At 41.3% G+C, this 22,457-nt stretch overlaps 1 protein-coding gene across 3 annotated transcripts in view; it reads left to right on the plus strand.

The window, feature by feature from the left end:
- Window positions 1–20,934, plus strand: part of LOC125884828 (prolactin receptor-like) — a 45,840-nt gene extending 24,906 nt beyond the window's left edge. For all 3 annotated transcript variants that reach the window (XM_049570072.1, XM_049570073.1, XM_049570074.1), the window contains exons 3-9: window positions 3,154–3,292; window positions 7,636–7,805; window positions 13,580–13,758; window positions 13,872–14,025; window positions 15,977–16,064; window positions 17,055–17,124; window positions 17,569–20,934. In XM_049570072.1, coding sequence (XP_049426029.1) covers window positions 3,154–3,292; window positions 7,636–7,805; window positions 13,580–13,758; window positions 13,872–14,025; window positions 15,977–16,064; window positions 17,055–17,124; window positions 17,569–18,252 — 1,484 coding nt within the window. In that variant the 3' untranslated portion in view covers window positions 18,253–20,934. The remainder of the gene's footprint in view (window positions 1–3,153; window positions 3,293–7,635; window positions 7,806–13,579; window positions 13,759–13,871; window positions 14,026–15,976; window positions 16,065–17,054; window positions 17,125–17,568) is intronic.
- The last annotated feature ends 1,523 nt before the right edge of the window (window positions 20,935–22,457 follow it).

Genomic DNA, 22,457 nt, shown 5'->3' on the forward strand with positions numbered 1-22,457 from the left:
GGTTTAAAGCTGACTCCTATGAAATGGAACTGAATGTCTGAAATTAATAAAGTTGAATGTTGATTTACTTTTATAAAAACGTTGGTGGTGCTGAAAACTACCTGAGGGGTTAAAGATGCACCAGCAGCTGTGACTCCTGCAGTGACAAATATTCATCTTAAATGTTTGGTATGTAGCTTTCTGTCCACCTGGCGCCTCGATGCAATAAACCCTGACATTGTTACAAATAAACCCGATGTTACAGATGCTGCTCGGCCTCTACAGTAAAACCTGGGGCTGTCAGATTGCAGCAGGTGTGAATTAGTCCAGTTCTATCGGTGCCCAGCGTGCGTCCTTTCATTCTTTCTGAGAAGTGGAGGTTGTTGATTAGAAAGACCCCGCGGGGCAGCTCTCTGAGCTCCTTACAGCAAACACAACAGGCTTTTGTTTCCCCACTGCCTTCAGACTGCAGATCCATGCATTCTCTCATGGATTACCGCTCGCCTCCCGCTGCTCTCATCTATGGGGGGCACATGATGGCTCGCTGCTTTAGTGGACTCTCAAGGACATTTTCTTTTACATGACACACAAAGTCTTCGCGGTGGTGTTTGACAGAACAATCTCAGCTCAAGGTCCACTCGATATTTCCGCCGGACCGCTCACCTGTACCACAGCCTTCATCAGAGAGTTTGCCCAGTTGTCATGGACGACATTGATGAGAAGACCAAACAGTGAAGTGTCCAAACACAAATGTAGTTTTAACGTCTACAGATCCACGACTGAACAAACCTCATGACTACATGAGATGGTTGACAGCAGAGGTTGACCAATTTACTGGCTTGAAAGATGGATCGCCACAGGAATTTATTACGTAAATTACCGAGTGATCAGTTATAACCTTTTGCATGTTCCAAACTATTATTACTAAATCGACCTTTGATCGTCCAATATTGGTCACTATCGTCTAGTTCCGTTATTTTTGAGAGACGGCAGACATCTTCACTGCTGATAGCTCCAACGCTCGGCAACTCGCACCAAAACTATCTAGGCTGATAAACAGCTCTACAGGTAAGAGGAAGACTATGTATGTTTGATTTTAGGGTGAACTGTCCCTTTAATCGTGCTTGAATATGATCGTCCTTTGAAAAGTTGAGTCCTGAAATGTTGAGAGGTCGAAGTCTCACTTCCAGTTGATGTTAATCTGCAACTGTTGTGAGTTCCTGCTGTTTTCAGACGCTGATCAATTTCCCACTGCTGCTCTGAATCACTGTCATGAGACCAACTGTGTGTGTGTGTGTGTGTGTGTGTGTGTGTGTGTGTGTGTGTGTTTCGTTACCTCTCCATTATCTACTTTGTCACCAACGTCACATCAATTGTTTTTCGATTTTCCCTCAAACGCTGCAGCTGCGTTCGCCAGCATGCAGTTAACCCAGGTCGACCAACAGTTGTTTAGATGTGAAGACATGGCGACAGCGTGCATGTGTGTGCAGACTGTGATTGGACGATAAAACCATCAGCACCTACAAGAGATATTATTTAGAAATGTCACTGTAAGCAGAGGCAATGAGGCAACCTGGTCTGACTCCGAAGTCGTTGAAATCCGGCGCTTGGTCAGTGACTTTGATCTCAGACACTGACAAAAAAAATGTCCTTAAGTGTTGGTATGATACACGGCTGGTCAGTGTTACTGTTTAACGGTACCTGGTAACGTCAGGGGGCAGACGGAAGGAGGCAGAAGTCTGAGTAGGGTGGGTCGGACAGTAGGTGGATGGGTCCAACAACCACCGACTTTCACCTGCAAGGCCGGTGTTCATTTCCCGTGTGATTGGTAAGCCAAACCCTGTTCCTTTGTCCTAAACCCAACCACATGTGTGTTGGCGAAAACCTAACGACATGCGAATGTTTCTTAAACATAATGACGTGCGTGTGTTGCCTAAACCTAATGACGTGCGAACGTTTCTTAAACCTAACATCGTGCGAATGTTTCTTAAACCTAACGACGTGTGAATGTTTCTTATACCTAACGACGTGTGAATGTTTCTTAAACCTAACGACGTGTGAATGTTTCTTAAACCTAACGACATGCGAATGTTTCTTAAACCTAACGACATGTGAATGTTTCTTAAACCTAACGACGTGTGAATGTTTCTTAAACCTAACGACATGCGAATGTTTCTTAAACCTAACGACGTGTGAATGTTTCTTAAACCTAACAACGAGCGAATGTTTCTTAAACCTAACGACATGCATATGTTAGCTAAACCTAACGACATGCGAATGTTTCTTAAACCTAACAATGTGCGAATGTTTCTTAAACCTAACGACGAGCGAATGTTTCTTAAACCTAACGACGTTTGAATGTTTCTTAAACCTAACGACGAGCGAATGTTTCTTAAACCTAACGACGTGTGAATGTTTCTTAAACCTAACGACATGCGAATGTTTCTTAAACCTAACGACGTGTGAATGTTTCTTAAACCTAACGACATGCATATGTTAGCTAAACCTAACGACATGCGAATGTTTCTTAAACCTAACGACGTGCGAATGTTTCTTAAACCTAACGACATGCGAATGTTTCTTAAACCTAACGACGTGTGAATGTTTCTTAAACCTAACGACGAGCGAATGTTTCTTAAACCTAACGACATGCGAATGTTTCTTAAACCTGATGACGTGCGTATGTTAGCTAAACCTAACAACGTTGCCTTAACCTAACAACGCATATCATGCTGACGTGACAGGATGCTTTATTTTGACCAAGCGCCGGTATTCTGCGATTTCAGAGTGAGACCAGATTGGCTTCTAGACTTATAACCGAAACCAACATGGCGGCTTGTTTGGAAACTTCCTCATATCCTCCTGAGACCCGGTGTCCTCATATGTGGACGTCACATTTTGGGTTTACTGCACCTCATACTTCATCCTACTTAAATCAGACCTGTTGTGTTTGTGCTTTGACTTGGCACAAAGTAGAAAGACAACAAACTGTTTGTGTTGTTTATTTTATGTTTTTTAAAGCTTAAACTTTTTAAAACTGACAACGTCTTTGTGATTTCAAGTATAGTGTGTGTCGGCAGCTCAGGAAATCTGAACGATGAATAAAAAAGGGATTGAAATAACAAACGGCAGTCCGTGGCAACGGGCTCACTCTGACTTTTTGATTTTCTGCAGAGGAGGTTGCCGTGATGAAGAGGCCTCACATCTATTTCTGCCGCTCGCCCAACATGGAGGACTTCAGCTGCTGGTGGCATCCGCTCGACAACCTGACGGACGGAGAGCCGGTCAGATACGTCCTCACCTACTCCAAAGAGTACGTACACACACAAAACACACACACACACACACACACACACACGCACAGAGTCAGGTACAGCACTGAGTGTAGCTCTGAGGTACCTGTACGTTACCTGAGTATTTGCTTTGTTGATTATTTATTTCAGGTGTATACTTTATGCTGTAGTTGCGTCAGGTGGTGTCAAAGGTCACTGTGACTTTGGATCCATCGCATTCTTCCAAATGCGATACCTTAATAATACCTTGAATTTTTTTTTTCAAATTTGGCACAAACATCCACTTGGACTCAGTGTTAAAGTGATTAGATGTTGGTGCTCAAAGGTAAAGGTCACTGCGACGTTAGATCCATCTCATGCACGTGAGTGCAATATCTCAAGAACGCCTTGAGAAATTTTCTTTTCAAATTTGGCACAAACGTCCACTTGGACTCAGTGTTAAAGTGATTAGATTTTGGTGTTCAAAGGTTAAGGTCACTGTGACCTTGTCCGTCTCATTCTTGTGAGCACAATATTTCAAGAACGCCTAAAGGATTTTTTTTTTTATTTATTTTTTTTCAAAAATGGCACAAACATCCACTTGGACTTAACAATAAACTGATTTGATTTTGGTGGTCAAAGGTCACTGTGACCTTGCATCGATCTCATTCTCATGAGCACGATTTCTTAAGAATGCCTTTAAGGAATTTCTTCAAATTTTGCACAAACGTCCACTTGGAAACAATGATAAACTGATTAGATTTTGATGATCATAGGTGAAAGGTCAAGGTCACTATGTCATTGTCTCTCTCATTTTTAGTGAATGCGATATCTCAGAAACGCTGTGAGAAAATTTCCTTTTAAATGTGGCACAAACGTCCACTGGAGCTCAATGACAAACTGATTCAACTTTGGTGGTCAAAGGTCACTGTGACGTTAGATCCATCTCATGCTGATGAGTGCAATATCTCAAGAATGCCTTGAGAATTTTTTTTCAAATTTCGCACAAATGTCCACTTGGACTTAACAATAAACTGATCCAATTTTGGTGGTCAAAGATTAAAGGTCAAGGTCACTGTGACCTTGTTTCTCTTATTCTTGTGAATGCGACATCACAAGAACACCTTCAGAAAATGTCTTCTGATTTGGCACAAATGTTCCAGTTGGACTCAGCAATGTCAAGGGGAATATTATTCACCTGAAGAAAGCGTGTTTACGAGGATTAAAGACTAAGAAAGGTCACAAATCTTCACATTTGAGAACCTGGACCATCAAAATGTTTTTGTTTGAAAAATGTCTCAAAATAGATGTCATTAAATTTTCTTTTGATCGATTCATTGATTTATTGTTGCAGCTACACACTTGCTGAAGTGTTCTCTTATTATAAAGTCTCCTTAAAGGTCCTTAAGTTTCAGTAAGTGAGAACACAAACTGCTGACACAAAATTATTCGAGCGAAATGAAATTGTTTTCTGCAGCTTTAAGAAGTCCCTCCATTCACCCTAAGGAGCTCAAACAAGGAAAAAAGAAAAGCCTCATGAATCAAAAGCAGACTAAACTTTCTGGGTCACTTAATTCCAGTTTGATTCGTTGTGCTCCACGTCACCATGAAGCTTTTAACATGTCGATATTCCGGAGCAGCCCTGACCTCCTGATCGCCGCCTCACGTGGCTTCTGCCTGATGCAAGCCTGCCCACATGGCACACACGGCAGAGAAACCACTCGCAGTAATCAGGACAAATTGGATTGACCCGACTAGGCATCGATTGTCGTCTCGTTCTCCCGCAGCTGCGGATGTAAATCTGGGATTATGCAGGAAGAAAAAACAACTCAACATTTTGAAAAGTGACTGTTCACTTGATCAGATTTATGTGTTTGCTGCAGTGTTAGATCATAAAGATCTAAAAATTCATGGTGAAAAAAAATCAAATACAACATCCAGGTTACCCAGGACAGGATAGGAAATCTGTGGAAGCAAATGAGAGACATAAATATTTTCAGTGTAACAGCCACTGAATTCATACAATTGAATTATTTTACTCTGAAAACCATGGAACTAAAATTATTTGTTCTGAATTCACTTCTTTGAAATAAAAATATGAAATTGCTTGATTTGCAATTTTAAAAGCTGAATTTAAATATATTTTTTCAGTGTTAACAAATTCAGATTCAAAAATTCCAGTTTCATAATAAAAGAAGACATATTAAAAATTAAAAAAAGAAAATAATAAATAAATAAATAAATAAATAAAATTCAAATAGTCAAATTTGGATCTAAAAATAGAATTTATACAGTACAGGCCAAAAGTTTGGACACACCTTCTCATTCAATGCGTTTTCTTTATTTTCATGACTATTTACATTGTAGATTTTCACTGAAGGCATCAAAACTATGAATGAACACATGTGGAGTTATGTACTTAACAAAAAAAGGTGAAATAACTGAAAACATGTTTTATATTCTAGTTTCTTCAAAATAGCCACCCTTTGCTCTGATTACTGCTTTGCACACTCTTGGCATTCTCTCCATGAGCTTCAAGAGGTAGTCACCTGAAATGGTTTCCACTTCACAGGTGTGCCTTATCAGGGTTAATTAGTGGAATTTCTTGCTTTATCAATGGGGTTGGGACCATCAGTTGTGTTGTGCAGAAGTCAGGTTAATACACAGCCGACAGCCCTATTGGACAACTGTTAAAATTCATATTATGGCAAGAACCAATCAGCTAACTAAAGAAAAACCAGTGGCCATCATTACTTTAAGAAATGAAGGTCAGTCAGTCCGGAAAATTGCAAAAACTTTAAATGTGTCCCCAAGTGGAGTCGCAAAAACCATCAAGCGCTACAACGAAACTGGCACACATGAGGACCGACCCAGGAAAGGAAGACCAAGAGTCACCTCTGCTTCTGAGGATAAGTTCATCCGAGTCACCAGCCTCAGAAATGGCAAGTTAACAGCAGCTCAGATCAGAGAGCAGATGAATGCCACACAGAGTTCTAGCAGCAGACCCATCTCTAGAACAACTGTTAAGAGGAGACTGCGCCAATCAGGCCTTCATGGTCAAATAGCTGCTAGGAAACCACTGCTAAGGAGAGGCAACAAGCAGAAGAGATTTGTTTGGGCCAAGAAACACAAGGAATGGACATTAGACCAGTGGAAATCTGTGCTTTGGTCTGATGAGTCCAAATTTGAGATCTTTGGTTCCAACCCGTGTCTTTGTGAGACGCAGAAAAGGTGAACGGATGGATTCCACATGCCTGGTTCCCACTGTGAAGCATGGAGGAGGAGGTGTGATGGTGTGGGGGTGTTTTGCTGGTGACACTGTTGGGGATTTATTCAAAATTGAAGGCACACTGAACCAGCATGGCTACCACAGCATCCTGCAGCGACATGCCATCCCATCCGGTTTGCGTTTAGTTGGACGATCATTTATTTTTCAACAGGACAATGACCCCAAACACACCTCCAGGCTGTGTAAGGGCTATTTGACCAAGAAGGAGAGTGATGGAGTGCTGCGGCAGATGACCTGGCCTCCACAGTCACTGGACCTGAACCCAATGGAGATGGTTTGGGGTGAGCTGGACCGCAGAGTGAAGGCAAAGGGGCCAACAAGTGCTAAACACCTCTGGGAACTCCTTCAAGACTGTTGGAAAACCATTTCAGGTGACTACCTCTTGAAGCTCATGGAGAGAATGCCAAGAGTGTGCAAAGCAGTAATCAGAGCAAAGGGTGGCTATTTTGAAGAAACTAGAATATAAAACATGTTTTCAGTTATTTCACCTTTTTTGTTAAGTACATAACTCCACATGTGTTCATTCATAGTTTTGATGCCTTCAGTGAGAATCTACAATGTAAATAGTCATGAAAATAAAGAAAACGCATTGAATGAGAAGGTGTGTCCAAACTTTTGGCCTGTACTGTACATATTTTTTTCAATGTTCACAAATTCAGATTCAAAAATTAAAGTTTCATAATAAAAAAGAAAAATTTAAAAAAAAAAAATAGATTTCAAATTCAATTAATCAAATTTAGATCTAAAAATTCAATGACCGAACTACCTAGGATGATAAAGGCAGTCTTTGGCAGCTTATAACGGACATGAATATTGAAAATTTAACACCTCTTATTTATAACACTGAAATATTTTACTTTGAAATCCATGTAGCTGAATTATATAAAATTTCTTGATTTGCAGCTTAAAAAACTGAATTTCAAAATATATATATATATATATATATATATATGTTCCATTTGAAATTTTTTCAACTTGAATTATTAGATCTGAATTCAACCAATCTTTTTTTTTCTTTTTTTAATTTTTAAATTTTAATATTTGGATCTGAAATTAAAAATCTGTAAATTAAAAACTTTCCTCTGACGTTCACAGTAAGGGGCCCAAACACGAGTGTCCGGACTACGTGACCTCCGGCCCCAACAGCTGCCACTTCGACAGCAGCCACACATCCATATGGAAGATGTACTGTTTGAACGTGACCGCCGTCACCGCCCGCAGGAATTACACCTCAGAGGAACACTGCCTGGATGTGGCTGAGATAGGTAAGCACCGGTGGGATGTGCCGTGGGGCGCTCCACAGGCTGGGCTGTAGCTTTATATGAGTCAGTAGTGTACAGGCGCAGATATATACAAAGACAAGATCACTGTTTTTTCCAGCGGCAGTTTAGCCTCTAAACATGGGTGCTTTCTGCAACCATGGCTGTTTTTCCAGCGGATTGTTAGCCCCCAAACTTTTGTGGTTTATTAAGGAACTGTTGCTGTCTCTCCTGCAGCTTTTCAGCCCCCACATGGCTGTTTTTCCAGCAGATTTTATTTGAATGTTTTTATTAATTAATACGGTTCATCGACTTACATAACCTTTTAGCTCAGGTTGTACAGATTTTAGGGATATGAAGCATTTAAAGATACTCCAAGAGATGACATCACACTACGCACTAAGTCATTTTAGGTTTATTACCAGCTGAACTTGAAGTAAGATTGATGTGTTAGTTGCTATTTCACTCTCACACCCCCCCATTTAAACACATTCCTCCCAGCTGCCATCATGTCTGTACATTTTGGCCTCTGATGAACAAATCCTTTTTTATTTTAAGCAGAGTTTTTGACACTTTATCATCCTTAAATTCAGCATGTACAGAGTCATTCCTTCAGTGAGTGACAGTTTTTAAAAGCCCATCTCAAGGACGAATGCATGAAATGAGAAGAACTTAAAGCCTGCTCGTCTTTCAGAGGAGACTCTGTGTGAAAAGAGCAGATGGACTGTAGAAGTAGAATTTATTCTGTCTGCAGCAGAACGTAGCAGAAAGCATTTGCATAACCCCAATTGTATATATTGACACATATATATATATTGATCTAAAATAAGAATCATTCATTCTTTTGCTGCAACAGCTAAGCCTGTCTTTTCATATTCATGTCATTACCTTGTGTTGTCTTACCTTATGTTTAGTGCAAAAGCATTTTGTTTTTCCAGCAGCTATTTAGATACCAAACATGGATGTACTGTTAGCATTCATTGCAGTTTCTCCAGCAGATCTGTAGCTCTCAAATGTGTTTTTTTAGGGACCCATCATCATTTTTCCTGCAGCTTTCCAGCCCCCAAACGTGAGTGTTGTTTAGTGACCCATGGCTGTTTTGCCAGCGGCTTTTCAGCCCCCAGAACTGACCAATTTGCTGCTTTTCAGCCTCAAAACATGACTGTTTTTTAGCAACTGTTGCTGTTTTTCACGCAGCTTTTCAGCCCCAAACGTGGCTGTTTTTTAGTGATCCGTCACTGTTTTTCCAGCATTTTTTTAGCCTCAAAACATGGGTCATTGTTTGCGGCTGTTTTTCCTGCAGCTTTTCAGCCCCTGAACATGGCTGTTTATCCAGTGGCTGTTTAGCCCCCAAATGTGGCTGTTTTTTGGGGACACATGGCTGTTTTTCCTGCAGCTTTTGAGGCACCAAACGTAGGTGATTTGCAGCTGCTTCTTAGCCCCCAAACATTGGTGGTTTATTGAGGAACTGTTGCTGTTCTTCCAGCAGCTTTTCAGCCCCCAAACTTGGCTGTTTTTCTAGGGACACATGGCTGTTTTTCAAGCAGATTTTCAGCCCCAGTATGTGGCTGTTTTTTAGTGACCTGTCACTGTTTTTCATGCATTTTTTTAGCCTCAAAACATAGGTGGTTTTTTGCAACTGTGGCTGTTTTTCCAGTGTCTCTTTAGCCCCCAAACTTGGCTGTTTTTCAGCTTTTGAGGCACCAAACGTAGGTGATTTGCAGCTGCTTTTTAGCCCCCAAACATTGGTGGTTTATTGAGGAACTGTTGCTGTTTTTTCTGCAGCTTTTCAGCCCCTAAATGCGGGTGTTGTTAGCAAGCCATGGCTATTCTTCCAGCTGCTTTTCAGCCCCAGTATGTGGCTGTTTTTTAGTGATCCGTCACTGTTTTTCCAGCATTTTTTTAGCCTCAAAACATGAGTGGTTTTTTGTGACTGTGGCTGTTTTTCCTGTGGCTTTTCAGCCCCTGAACATGGGTGGTTTTTTTGCACACAGGGCTCTTTTTCCAGCGGCTTTTTAGCCCCCAAACGTAGCTGTTACTTAGGGATACATGGTTGTTTTTCCTGCAGCTTTTTAGCCCCCAAACATTGGTGGTTTTTCTAAGGACACATGGCTGTTTTTCAAGCAGATTTTCAGCCCCAGTATGTGGCTGTTTTTTAGTGATCCATCACTGTTTTTCATGCATTTTTTTAGCCTCAAAACATGAGTGGTTTTTGCGACTGTGGCTGTTTTTCCTGCAGCTTTTCAGCCCCTAAACATGGCTGTTTTTCCAGCGGCTGTTTAGCCCCCAAATGTGGCTGTTTTTTAGGGACACATGGCTGTTTTTCCTGCAGCTTTTGAGGCACCAAACGTAGGTGATTTGCAGCTGCTTCTTAGCCCCCAAACATTGGTGGTTTATTAAGGAACTGTTGCTGTTTTTTCTGCAGCTTTTCAGCCCCCACATGGCTGTTTTTCAAGCAGATTTTATTTTTATATTTTTATCAATTAATATGTTTCATTGACTTACATAATCTTTTAGCTCTGGTTGTACAGACTTTAGGGATATAAAGCATTTAAAGATACTCTGAGAAATGACATCACACTAATCAAAATCACCAGTACAGGCACTGGTGGATCGTTTGTATTGCAACGGGTTAAATCCTTTTTTTCATATTTTTTTTGATATTCATATGCACTGCTTCAGAGGATACAACAGTGTTTTCAGTCAGTGAAACAACATTAAAATTACAGCTTTATAGTTTATGTTTTTCTCTTGTTAAAGCACTTAGACAGCTGCTGCTGATTTATATAAACACATTTATATAACAGTAATAAAACTGTATAAACGTTACATCACACACAGCAGGGATATGTTTATTTTTAGCAGCGTTTTTCCCACTCTGTCATACTGAAATTCAGTACTTACAGGGTCGTTCCTTCAGTGAGTGATGGTTTCTGAAAACCCATTTAACGAAAGCCTGAAATGAAAAACACTTGAACGCAGCTCTTCCCTCTGTGTGAGAACAGCATGAATCCTCTGCCAGCACTTCATCTCATTTATCGAGCGGGTTATTACCCAGACTCGTCTTCGCTGCAGACCCAGGCCCTGTCACCTCAGCTGGTGTGAGGTGCAGCAGAGATGGAGGTCTGCTGTGTGTCATGTATGTGTGAAGAAGAAGAAGAAGAAGCACATGGGATGTGTGTGATTCATCAGAGCTTACATGTGTGTGTGCATCCGTGTGATCTTTTGTTTCGGAGGAGGTCAGGGACGGCTCTCTTATCACGGCCCTGCAGGGAATTCAGCCCAGGCCTGCAGAAACACAGCACACAGCCTCGACTCTGCCGCTGTAACTGCTGTGTTACTGAAAGGTCATTCCTCACATGTTGATGGAAAATAACCGCAAATAATCATGTCACTAATTAACACTACAGTTTATAACATGTTGGAAGATCAGCCCAAATAAGTGGCCATGATTTAGTGATCCGTCGCTGTTTTTCCAGCAGCTTTTTAGCCTCAAAAACTGTCTGACTGTTTTTTTTAGTGACTGTCTCTGTCATTACTGCAGCCCAAATACGTGGCTGTTTTTTGAGCGACACATGGCTGTTTTTCCCGCAGCATTTAAGGCATCAGATTTAGGTGATTCACAGCGGCTTTTTAGCCCCCAGACATGGCTGTATTTTAGCAACAAAGCTGAGTTTTTCCTGTTGCTTTTGAGGCATCAAACTTAGGTGATTTCCAGTGGATTTTAGCCCCCAAACATTGGTGGTTTATTAAGGAACTGTCTCTGTTGTTTCTAGCTGCTTTTCAGCCCCTGAACATCGGTGTTTTTAAGTAGTTCATCACTGTTTTCCAGCAGATTTTTAGCCCCCAAACATTGATGTTTATCAAGAAACTGTTGCTTTTTTCCAGCAGCTTTTTAGTCTCAATTGTGGCTGTTTTGTTTTTTTTTAGCAAGAACGTGATGGATTCACTTTAGCGTGAGCATGTATCAGTTGTTCTAAAGTCTTTAAAAAAAATGGTCATCTATGAATAAAAATGTGCACAATCTGAATTATAAATGAACTCAATGAGGTCATAAACGTGAAATAACTGATGTTTCCTTGCTGCATGAATAATAGAGGATATCATCTCATTATAACATCCAGCTCTGAAAGATTTACAGCAACATGCTCCATACATGAAGGCCTTGCTTCACTTCATCTATTTTTAATTATACATATACATATATATGACCAGGGGATTAGTCACAGTGCATTGTGGGCCAGTGAAGAAAATGTTGTAGTGTGTGAGCTGACTTTGTCATCAGGAGGTGGAGGGGATGGGGGAAGGTGTGTCACCGAGGCAACTGCGACCAAGCTGCAGCCCACTATGAGACCAACAAAGTGAGGGTGTGTCTTAGCGACCAATCACTGTTTATCCTGCAGCTTTTTGGGCACCAAACATGAGTGTTTTTTAGCAGCCACGGCAGTTTTTCCAGCGGAATTGTAGCCCTCAAACATGTGGTTTTTAGGATTCATTTTTCCTGCAGCTTTTCCACCGATGAACGTGGCTATTTTATAGTGACTCATCCCATTTTTTACTGCAGCTTTTTAGCCCCCAAAGTGCCAGTGATTTAGTGACTTGTCCAGTTGCTTTTTAGAAATCAAACATGGCTGCTTTTCCAGCAGCTTTTTAGGCCATAAACTTAGGTTCATTTTATCCACCATCACTGATTGTCCTGCAGATTTTTAACCCCAAATGTGGCTGTTTTTCCTGCTGCTTTTCTGCACCCAAATGTGGTCGTTTATAGCAACCATGGCTGTTTTTCCAGCAGATTATTAGCCCCAAAATGTGGCTTTTTGGGGACCAAACATGGGTGGTTTTTAGGGGCTGTGGCTAATTTTCTAGCTGCTTTTTAGCCCCCAAATGTAGCTGTTATTTACTGACTCGTCATTTATTTAAGCAGCTTTTTAGCTCCAAAACGTGGCTGTTTTATAGTGACTCATCCCATTTTTTCCTGCAGCTTTTCTGCACCCAAACATGGCTGTTTTTAGGAACCTAAGACTGTTTTTCCTACCGCTTTTTTAGCCCTAATCATGGGTGTTTTTAGCGACCATGGCTGTGTTTCCAGCTGCTTTTGCCCCAATACATGACTGTTTTTTAGTGATCCATCATTAGTCTTCCAGCGACTTTTTAACCTCAAAATGTGGCTGTGTTTTTTAGTGAGTGTCACTGTTTTTCCTGCAGCTTTTCAGCCCCTAAACATGGCTGTTTTTCAACAACACATGGTTGTTTTTCCAGCGGCCTTCTAGCCCTCAAACATTGGTGTTTTTTTATCAAGACATCTGTGGTTTTTGTTGCCTTAACCTAACCGTACATTAATCAAATCAAATCAACTTTATTTATACGGCACTTTTCATACAACAGTAACACAAAGTGCCTCACAGAGGTTAAAAACAACAAAGATCCAAACAGAAAACAAAAAGAAAAGAGAAAACCCAACCCTCCCACCCAACAAAAAGCTATTTAGCTGATAAAATTGAGTTAGTAGCTAGGTAAGAATGATCTAAAACAGAGACATAAAATGCATCAAAACTAAAACCTATAACGAAAATAACAAAAGATAAAAGCATGCATCAGCACCTCCACAACGTTGTGTCACATTTTAATGTGTGTGCTACGTAATAACATGCAGATGTAACATATCTGTGGTTTGCAGAATCGTGACGACCACAAGAAGCATTTCTAATCTAAAAACATGTTTCTTTCTCCTTTCTTAACACATCACAACATGTTTGTGTGTGTGTTCCTGTTGTCCACAGTTCAGACCGAAGCTCCGGTGAATCTGACCTACATGCTGACGGATGCTGGTGGGGATGAGATGGGTCACAATGCGCTGCTGTCCTGGACGTACCCGGTGCCCTCCGACCTGCAGTATGGCTGGATCACGCTGGTGTACGAGCTGCAGTACAGACGTGTCACTGAGCCCGACAACTGGAAGGTACAAAGAAAAAAATGTTCACGTACACATACAGAGCAACACGATCCACTTCTGGTTCGACTGATGAGAACAGTTTGATGTTCTGTATATAATAAACATGTGATGTGACGCAGGTGAAGCACCCTCTGCGGGAGCCTCACGTCGAGCTGCTCGGCCTCCCCGTCGGCGACTTTGTGGTCAGAGTTCGCTGCCGCTCGCACAACTACGGCCTGTGGAGCAAATGGAGCCCCACGCTGCTGATGAGCATCCCCGCCAGGCCGCCCGCAGGTACCAAGGGCTGGGAGGGTTTCCATGGCAACGGTGATAAACGCAGGTTTATTACACTATAGGAAGAGGTTTTTTTTAATTTGATGTTTATGATGGTTTGAAATATAACAGCTGGCTTTGGCTTTTATTGTATTGACCTACATCTCAAGAGCGCCTTGAGAAAATTTGGCGCAAACGTCCACTTTAAGATATGGATGAACTGATGAGGTTTTGGTGGTCGTAGCTCAAAGGTCAAGGTCACTGTGACCTTATCTGGTTCATTCTCATGAATTGATATCATAGGAAACCCTAAAGGGAATGTTTTTCAAATTTGGCACAAACATCCACTTGGACTCAACAATGAACTGATTGAATTTTGATGATTAGAGGCCAAGGTCACTGTAACCTTGTATCCATCTAAATCTTTTGAATGTGATATCTCAGCAACACGGTGAGGGAACTTCTTCAAATTTGGCACAAACATTCACTTTGAGTCAAGGATGAACTAATTAGAATTTGGTGGTCGAGGGTCGAAGCTCAAAGGTCAAGGGCACTGTGACCTTGCATCTGTCTCATTCTCATGAACACAATATCTCAAGAACATCAAATGGTAATGTTTTTCAAATTTGACACAAATGTCCACATGGACTCAACAATGAACTGATTACATTTTGATTATTAGAGGCCAAGGTCACTGTGACCTTGTGTCTGTCTAAATCTTGTGAACATCATATGCCTTAAGAAGGCCTTAAGGGAGTTTTCTCAACTTTGGCACAAATGTCCACTTGGACTTAATAATGACCTGATTAGAATTTGGTGGTCGAAGGTTGAAGCTCAAAGGTCAAGGGCGCTGTGACCTTGCATCTGCCTCATTCTTATGAACACAATATGTCAAGAACATCTAATGGTAATGTTTTTCAAATTTGGCATCAACGTCAACGTGGACTCAACAATGATCTGATTAGATTTTGATTACTAAAGGCCAAGGTCACTGTGACCTTGTGTCCGTCTAAATCTTGTGAACATCATATGTCTTAAGAATACGGTGAGGGAATTTCTTCAGATTTGGCACAAACATTCACTTTGAGTCAAGGATGAACTGATTAGAATTTGGTGGTCTAAGGTAAAGGTCACTGCACCTGTCTCATTCTTGTGAATGTATCTCAAGAAGGCCTTAAGGGAGTTTCCTCAACTTTGGCACAAATGTTCGCTTGGACTTAATAATGAACTGATAAGAATTTGGTGGTCTAAGGTCAAAGGTCAAAGGCACTGTGACCTTGCATCTGCCTCATTCTCATGAACACAATATCTCAAAAACACCTAATGGTAATGTTTTTCAAATTTGGCATCAACGTCAACGTGGACTCAACAATGATCTGATTAGATTTTGATTACTAGAGGCCAAGGTCACTGTGACCTTGTGTCTGTCTAAATCTTGTGAACGTGATTTATCTTAAGAACACCTTGAGGGAATTTCTTCAAGTTTGGCACAAACGTTTACTTTAAGTCACAGTGATTTAAGGTTATGGTCACTGCACCCGTCTCATATCTCAGGAACAGAAGGGGAGACATTTGATCAGATACTGAATTTATTTTTATTTTCATTTATGGTTTTGTTGTGTTTTGTCTCATCTCTGCAGCTGCGTCTGTCATTAACTTTTTTAGGACAGTTGTAATAAAACAAACCATTTTACAGCACAGTGCGGAGCTTCAGTCTGTGCTGTAGTTTCAGTCTCTCAGGACAGATTTAAAGGGGCGAAGCTGTCGGTTTTAACTGTATTAAGAAGGTTTGACTCACATGTGTGCTGATCTGGAGTCAGGGATTATCCTGCAGTCCGAGAGAACCCTGCTGTCAGCGTTTTCTTTTCCAATTAAACGTGCAGCCCTGAAGCTGAAGGGGAGGAACGTGGGGGGAGGGACAGAGAAGCTGAGGTGTGACTCTAATGAAGTGTCTCTGGTTGAACCTGTGCAGGTAAACTCCTGGTGCTGATCCTGGTCACAGGAGTCGGGGTCGTGGCTCTGCTGGTCATCGCCTTCGGACTCATTCCACAGAGCAGGAGGTGAGTTTTACTGCATTTCATATTTAATGCAACATTATCAACATTACAGCTGCAGAAATAATAAGGACGCCTCGCTCTGCAGCTGAAACTGCACTTTACACCGATTCACATTAAAGGAAATGTGTTAAAGCATCGATACAAGTGAGGGAAATAAAACATTCATCAGATTCAAATGAGCATAATTAGGCACAGCTGCGTTTGTGCCAATAAACACTGGTGGGTTTTTTTAGCAACCCTTCGCTGCATTCTCCAGCAGCATTTGTGCCACTAAACAGGTGTTGTTAATGAGCCGTGGCCATGTTCTAGCAGTGTTTGCGTCAACAAACTCTTTTAGCAACCTGTTGCTGCGTTTCATGTAGAGTTTGTGACACTAAATGTGGGTGTTTTATAGTGACTCCTCACTGCATTTCCAGTGGCATTTGTGCCACGTAATGTTGGTGTTCTTAAGCAATCCGTTGCTGTATTTCCAGCAGTGTTTGTGCCACAAAACACAAGTGTTTTTAGCAACCTGTCGGCGTGGGTGTTTTTTAGCGACCAGATGCTGCATTTACAGCTGTTTGTGCCATCAACATGTTGTTTTTTCAGTGACCTGTGGCCATGTTTGATTTTTTTAGCAACTTGTTGCCACATTTCCAGCAATGGTTGTACCACATAGTGCTGGTCTCAATGCTGCATTTCCAGCAATGTTTGTGCCACCAAATGTCGCTTGTGTTAGTCACCTGTTGCCACATTTTCAGCTACGTTTGTGCCACCAAACACGTTTTTTTGTGACCCATGGCCATGTTTTCAGCAGCGTTTTTGCCAAATCATCTTTTCCTAACCATAACCAAGTGGGTTTTGTGCCTTAGCGTAACCACAGGGTTGTTGAAACGTAAAGAAAGTCTCAACATATCGTACAATGCTAACATTTATTCTGGCGACTGGGCTGAACAGTCACAGGTGACCTTTTTTTCCTTTTCAAACTTCCTCTCTTTATGTTTTAACCTTCAGAATAAAAGACTACTTCCTGCCGCCCATTCCAAAGCCGCGGATCATCGGCATTGACCCACTGCTGCTGAAGGTAACACTGCTACTCACTTTTCATTTTTTAATTTAATATCTTTTCTTCTTTTTATATATTATATCTCTCCTCCTGTTTTCCTTAGTAATTTTCTTCACTTTCTTCATCTCCTCCTCCTCCTCATTTTTCTCCTTTCTCTCCATACCTATCAACCCCCGTACTTTGTCTTTTCTTGTTTGTTGTCCTTACCTTTTTGCTGTTTCATTCCTCTTTTCTTTCCCTTTTTCTCCTTTAATTTGTGCTTTCACCGTCTTTTTCCTCCTCTTCCTTCCTACGTTTCCTTTTTCCTCCCTTTTGTTCGTTGTTCGTTTCATTTGTCTTTTATTTCTTTGCCTTTTTTTGCTCTGTCCTTTAACATATCTTTTTCTTTATTTTTCTCCCTCCATTTCTTTTCCTGTTGTCTTTGTCCTCTTCCTCTCTCCCTCCTCTCACCTCTGTCCTCAGAAGGGGAACTTGGATGAAATCAACCGTCACTTCAGTAACTTCCACAGCTACAGGCCTCCAAGCTACACGGAGGAGGTTTGGGACCACGTCAGCACCAACGACGTCTATCTCACCACGCCGAAGGACTGCAGCGTCCCGGCCGACCAGACGGACCGGCAGAAGGATGCCTTGATGGTTCCATGCGACCTGACGCCCGTGGCAGCCCATCACCACCTCACAACCCAACATCCGTCATCGTACGTGCAGGGCCTGTCGCCCTACTGCTCCTCGCCTCCCGAACCCTTTGCTCCTTCACTGGACCCGCCTTCCTCGTGGCCAAGACCAGAAATCGTGTCGCTGCCGGGGACAGAGTACAGCATTATGGGACATCCAGGCCTTCCCAACGCCGTCCCCACTCCTGTTGCCACCAGCCGCTCGCCGCAGGATTTCTACACCTGCGTGCAGCTCATGAATGAAATTGGCGAGGTGCACCTCGTGCCATGCCTGCCGCCGCCATACTGCCGGGAGTTCCCACCTCTCCCGAGGGTAAATTCAGAAGCAGAGGAGAAGAAGAAGGAGGAGGAGAAGAAGAAGAAGTTGGCCGACTGCCAAGCCAGGACAAATGCGATGAAAGATGGCAGCGAGGCTGAGAGGAGCGAGGCGGCGGTCCCTCTGCTGCCCGTCACTGTCGATAACAAAGGCTGAGCCACGAAAATACAGATACTGTGAAAACTGCTGCCATGTTCAAAGTGGGGATCTAATGTGACCCTCGAGAAGAGCACCACATTGACCTCAAGATGGGAAGTGCACCCGCAGGACATCGGCAGCGAAACAACAATGCAGACACTATGAAACACTTGTGGCGCAGCGTTGTGTTTAGACGACAGAGACGTTTGTAAAAGTTCCTCTGGACGTCGACTTTTTTCTGTTTTTTGGTAACTCCGCCCACCAAACGTGGCGATGTAAAGGCTGCAGGTGGAAAGATTTTCTAGAGCCAATTTCAGGTGAATCAAAACTCAAATTCCAAACTAAATTGCTGCCAAGCAGGTGCTCCGTCCAATAGAGGCTGGACTTGCTGATGAGTGTAACAGTCACATGACATGATTTATGGGTAATGAAGTCCGTCAACCTTAAAGAGAGAACTGTGGAGATAAATTTGTCTCAATGTTATTTAGGTCCTGAGCGACACACCTGGACCCCAAACAGCTATAAATTAAACTTTTTATTAAGGCTTGAATTTGCACATATTTAATGGCAGTGAGTCAGATCCACAGCTCCACCCTCCCGCCCAAATATGGTTATTTCTGGCTCCAAAAAATCAAGATGGCGACAGCCAAAATACCAACCTTGAGGCTTCAAAATAAACCACAAAATTTGGCACCATTACAGCTCACAAGGTTCACTGACAAAACAACTGTCTTACACTAAACACGTTTTTCAAACAAATACAACATGCTAACGTTATTAGCACAAGCCTATGGCATTTTACATTGTATAAATTAGCCTAGCAGCTAGCAGAGATTTCCTTTGCTCATATGAAGCCAGGATAAATCACACACAAGACTTAGGGTGTCACGAGTCTCCTAACACTACAAAGAACATTAAAAACATATGGGTTTATACAGTATTAAGACAAATCTATCTCCACAGAGTAGGACGTTGCCTCGTGCAGCTTTAAATGAACACATGAACATGAACACACCACATGTTGCGTCTCCCAAACTGTCATATTCAGGATTTCTCTTTCAGGAAAAAGAAACAGCAGTGACAGAGATTTCTTTTCATTATTTTACTCAGCATCGTCTTTCGTCTTGACTCTGTTAGTGTTTACATGCTGTAATGCTCCAGGTATTAGCCTTAGCCCGTCGAGACAATCTTTGCACATTCTTTAATCTCCCTCAGATATCACAGTGACCATGTGATTTTCATATTCAGGATATGTTCGTGTTCCTTTAGTCTCCACTCAGCAGTGCTTATTAAGGGGATATTTGCTCATCCTGAAGATGTGAAGGGCGCCGTGTCTCACTCTGAATCTGTCTCATTATCCGTGTCTCGTCTCGCAGAGCTCTGCAGAGTCTTCAGAACGTTGTGATTTATTCTGAAGACTTGTTCAAAGAGGTTGGGAGCAAACAGAGATAAGTTTCACACCCTCAGGAAGACGTCCGCTGTGAATCTCACTCAGCTGGATTTCTGTTCATCACGCTGAAACGAACCTCTCCGACACTGCTCTCACTGCGGTGTTTTCTGAACTTCATTTTCCAGAGAAGAGTTTGGAAGAAGCAGGCCCCTCTCGGATGTTATTTTTTATAATGAACAAATTTAACACTATTAACACAGAATATTTTGTATGTTATAGAGATGCCGAACCTCAGGTAGTGCTTTGTTTTTTTCTACAAGTGAAAGTATTATGGGTTACATTCATACAACGCCTGTGAAACACTGTTGTAGTAGATTTCTCCTCTTGTCCTCATGTTTCTGAGGCGTTAAAAGGACAGTTATGATTTTTTAACGTGGGGTTGTTTGAGGTACTTATTTATAGTCAGTATATTACCTATATATGAAAAGTGACATAATATTGAAGGCTAGTAGAGAAGGAAGTAGTGTTAAGAGTGACAGTCCACGTATGAAGGCAGGTTGGGGTGGGTGGGTCAAACAGACACCGGACTTTAACCCAGGAGACCGATGTTTGTGACCCGTATGAAACCGTTTTAACTTATTTTAAGGTACATAGTCACGCTATGTTAAGTACGTAACTGTATGTTAGGTACATAGCCTAACAGTAGCCAACCACATTTATTTTATTTATTTTCACATTTTATTTTCTAACCTACGTAATTTTACCCCCCTAACCCTAACCTACAGGACTCTAATTTCTTAAACCTAATCTTTGTAACTTTACTTGCCTGAACCTAACCTCCTTAACTTTATGTAATATAACTATACCCAACCATTATTCTTAAACGTAACATAAAACTTAACCTATGTAACTTTACTTGCGTACACCTCATTTACGTGACTTTACTTGCCTAAAGCTAACCTAAGTAACTTTACGTTAAGTATGTAACATGACTACACCCAACCATAATTCTGTTCCTAAACCTAACCTACGTAACTTTACTTTCCTAAACCTTGTAGTAAGTAAGTAAGTATGTAACTTTATGTTAACTATGTAGTGTAACAATGGCCAACTGTAATCTTTTCCGAAACCTAAACTATGTTATTTTGATTTTCTAAACTTAACTTGCGTAACTGTACTTATCTAAACCTAACCTACATAACTGTACTTGCCTAAAGATAACCTACATAATCTTACGTTAAGTACATAACTTTATTATAAATACGTAACTTGACTACACCTAATCATAATTCTTTTCCTAAACCTAACCTACGTAACTTTACTTCACTTATGTAACCTTACCTACATAACACTACATTAACTACGTAACTTAATTACGTAACATGACTACAACCAATCTTTTCCTTAACCTAACCTATGCAACTTTAGTTTCTTAAACCTAACCTACATAACGCTACATTAAGTACGTAACTATATGTTTATCACGTAACATGACTACACCCAATCTTTTCCTTAACCTAACCTATGTAACTTTAATTTCTTAAACTTAATCTACTTAACTTGACGTACTTAAAGCCAGCCAGCATAAATTTACGTTAAGTACTTAACTATATGTTTAGTGCATAATGTGACTATACCTAATCGTAATTCTTTTCCTAAACCTAACCTACGTAACTTTGCTTCACTTATGTAACCTAACCGACATAACGCTACATTAACTACGTAAGTTTATGTTAATCATGTAACATGACTACAACCAATCTTTCCTAAACCTTACTTACTTAACTTTAGTTTCTTAAACCTAACCTAATTAACTTGACGTGCCTTAAGCTAACCAGCATAACTTTACCTTAAGTACGTAACTATATGTTTATCACGTAACATGACTACACCCAATCTTTTCCTTAACCTAACCAATGCAACTTTAGTTTCTTAAACCTAACCTACTTAACTTGATGTACCTTTACGTTAAGTACATAACTATATGTTAAGTGTGTATGTGACCACAACCAATCATAATTCTTTTCCTAAATGTAACCTACGTGACTTTGAGTTAAATATGTTACTTTACATTAAGCTCAAAACATGACTATGCCCAAACATAGTTCTTTTCCTAAACCTAATCTACGTAACTTTACGTAAAGTACGTAACATGACAGTGCTCAGCCATGATTCTTCTAAACCAAACCAAGGGGGCACTCATTTGTTAGAAAACTGTTGTATGAGCATACGTTGACCAGCAGCAGGTGGCTGAAATACATTTTGCTGCTGCCCCCGTCCACAGCAGTACATTGCTTAGCTTACCTGGTGGTACTCCTATCTGCTTCTCCAAACTGGGGGCGTGCCGACTGTCATCTACTGTAGGTAACATGCTGACTATGGATAAGTGACTCATACAACCCTACTTCAAAAGATCGGAACTATTCCTTTAATGAAAACGAGGTGGGAAACTTGAACATTTTCAGCTACTAATGGTGTTTTTTAACGTCAGCAGTCGGACATTGCTGTGACCACAGTGTCGATACACCTCCAGTGTGTTCAGTCCCTGCAGTATTCTGTCATGTTGATGAAGTTGCTCTGCGGCAGGTTGAGGTGCTAACTGGGGATCAATCTAAAGCAACACTGACCCCGATGCGTCTTAGAGAAGCTATGAAACACTGGTTAGTGTCTGTCCACAGCACTGGTCCCTGCGCTGTGACACAGCCGTCACTGTCCTCCTCTCACTGATGTCGCTGTTGGATGTCATGTTGTTTATTCTCGTGCCTGTATGTGCCTTTTTGTTTTTCACACAGCAGTATGTGTTTCCACTCCTACACGCCTGGAAGTGTCTCCA

Source organism: Epinephelus fuscoguttatus, linkage group LG24 (genome assembly GCF_011397635.1).
Source record: "Epinephelus fuscoguttatus linkage group LG24, E.fuscoguttatus.final_Chr_v1".
In the NCBI taxonomy this organism is placed as follows: domain Eukaryota; kingdom Metazoa; phylum Chordata; class Actinopteri; order Perciformes; family Serranidae; genus Epinephelus; species Epinephelus fuscoguttatus.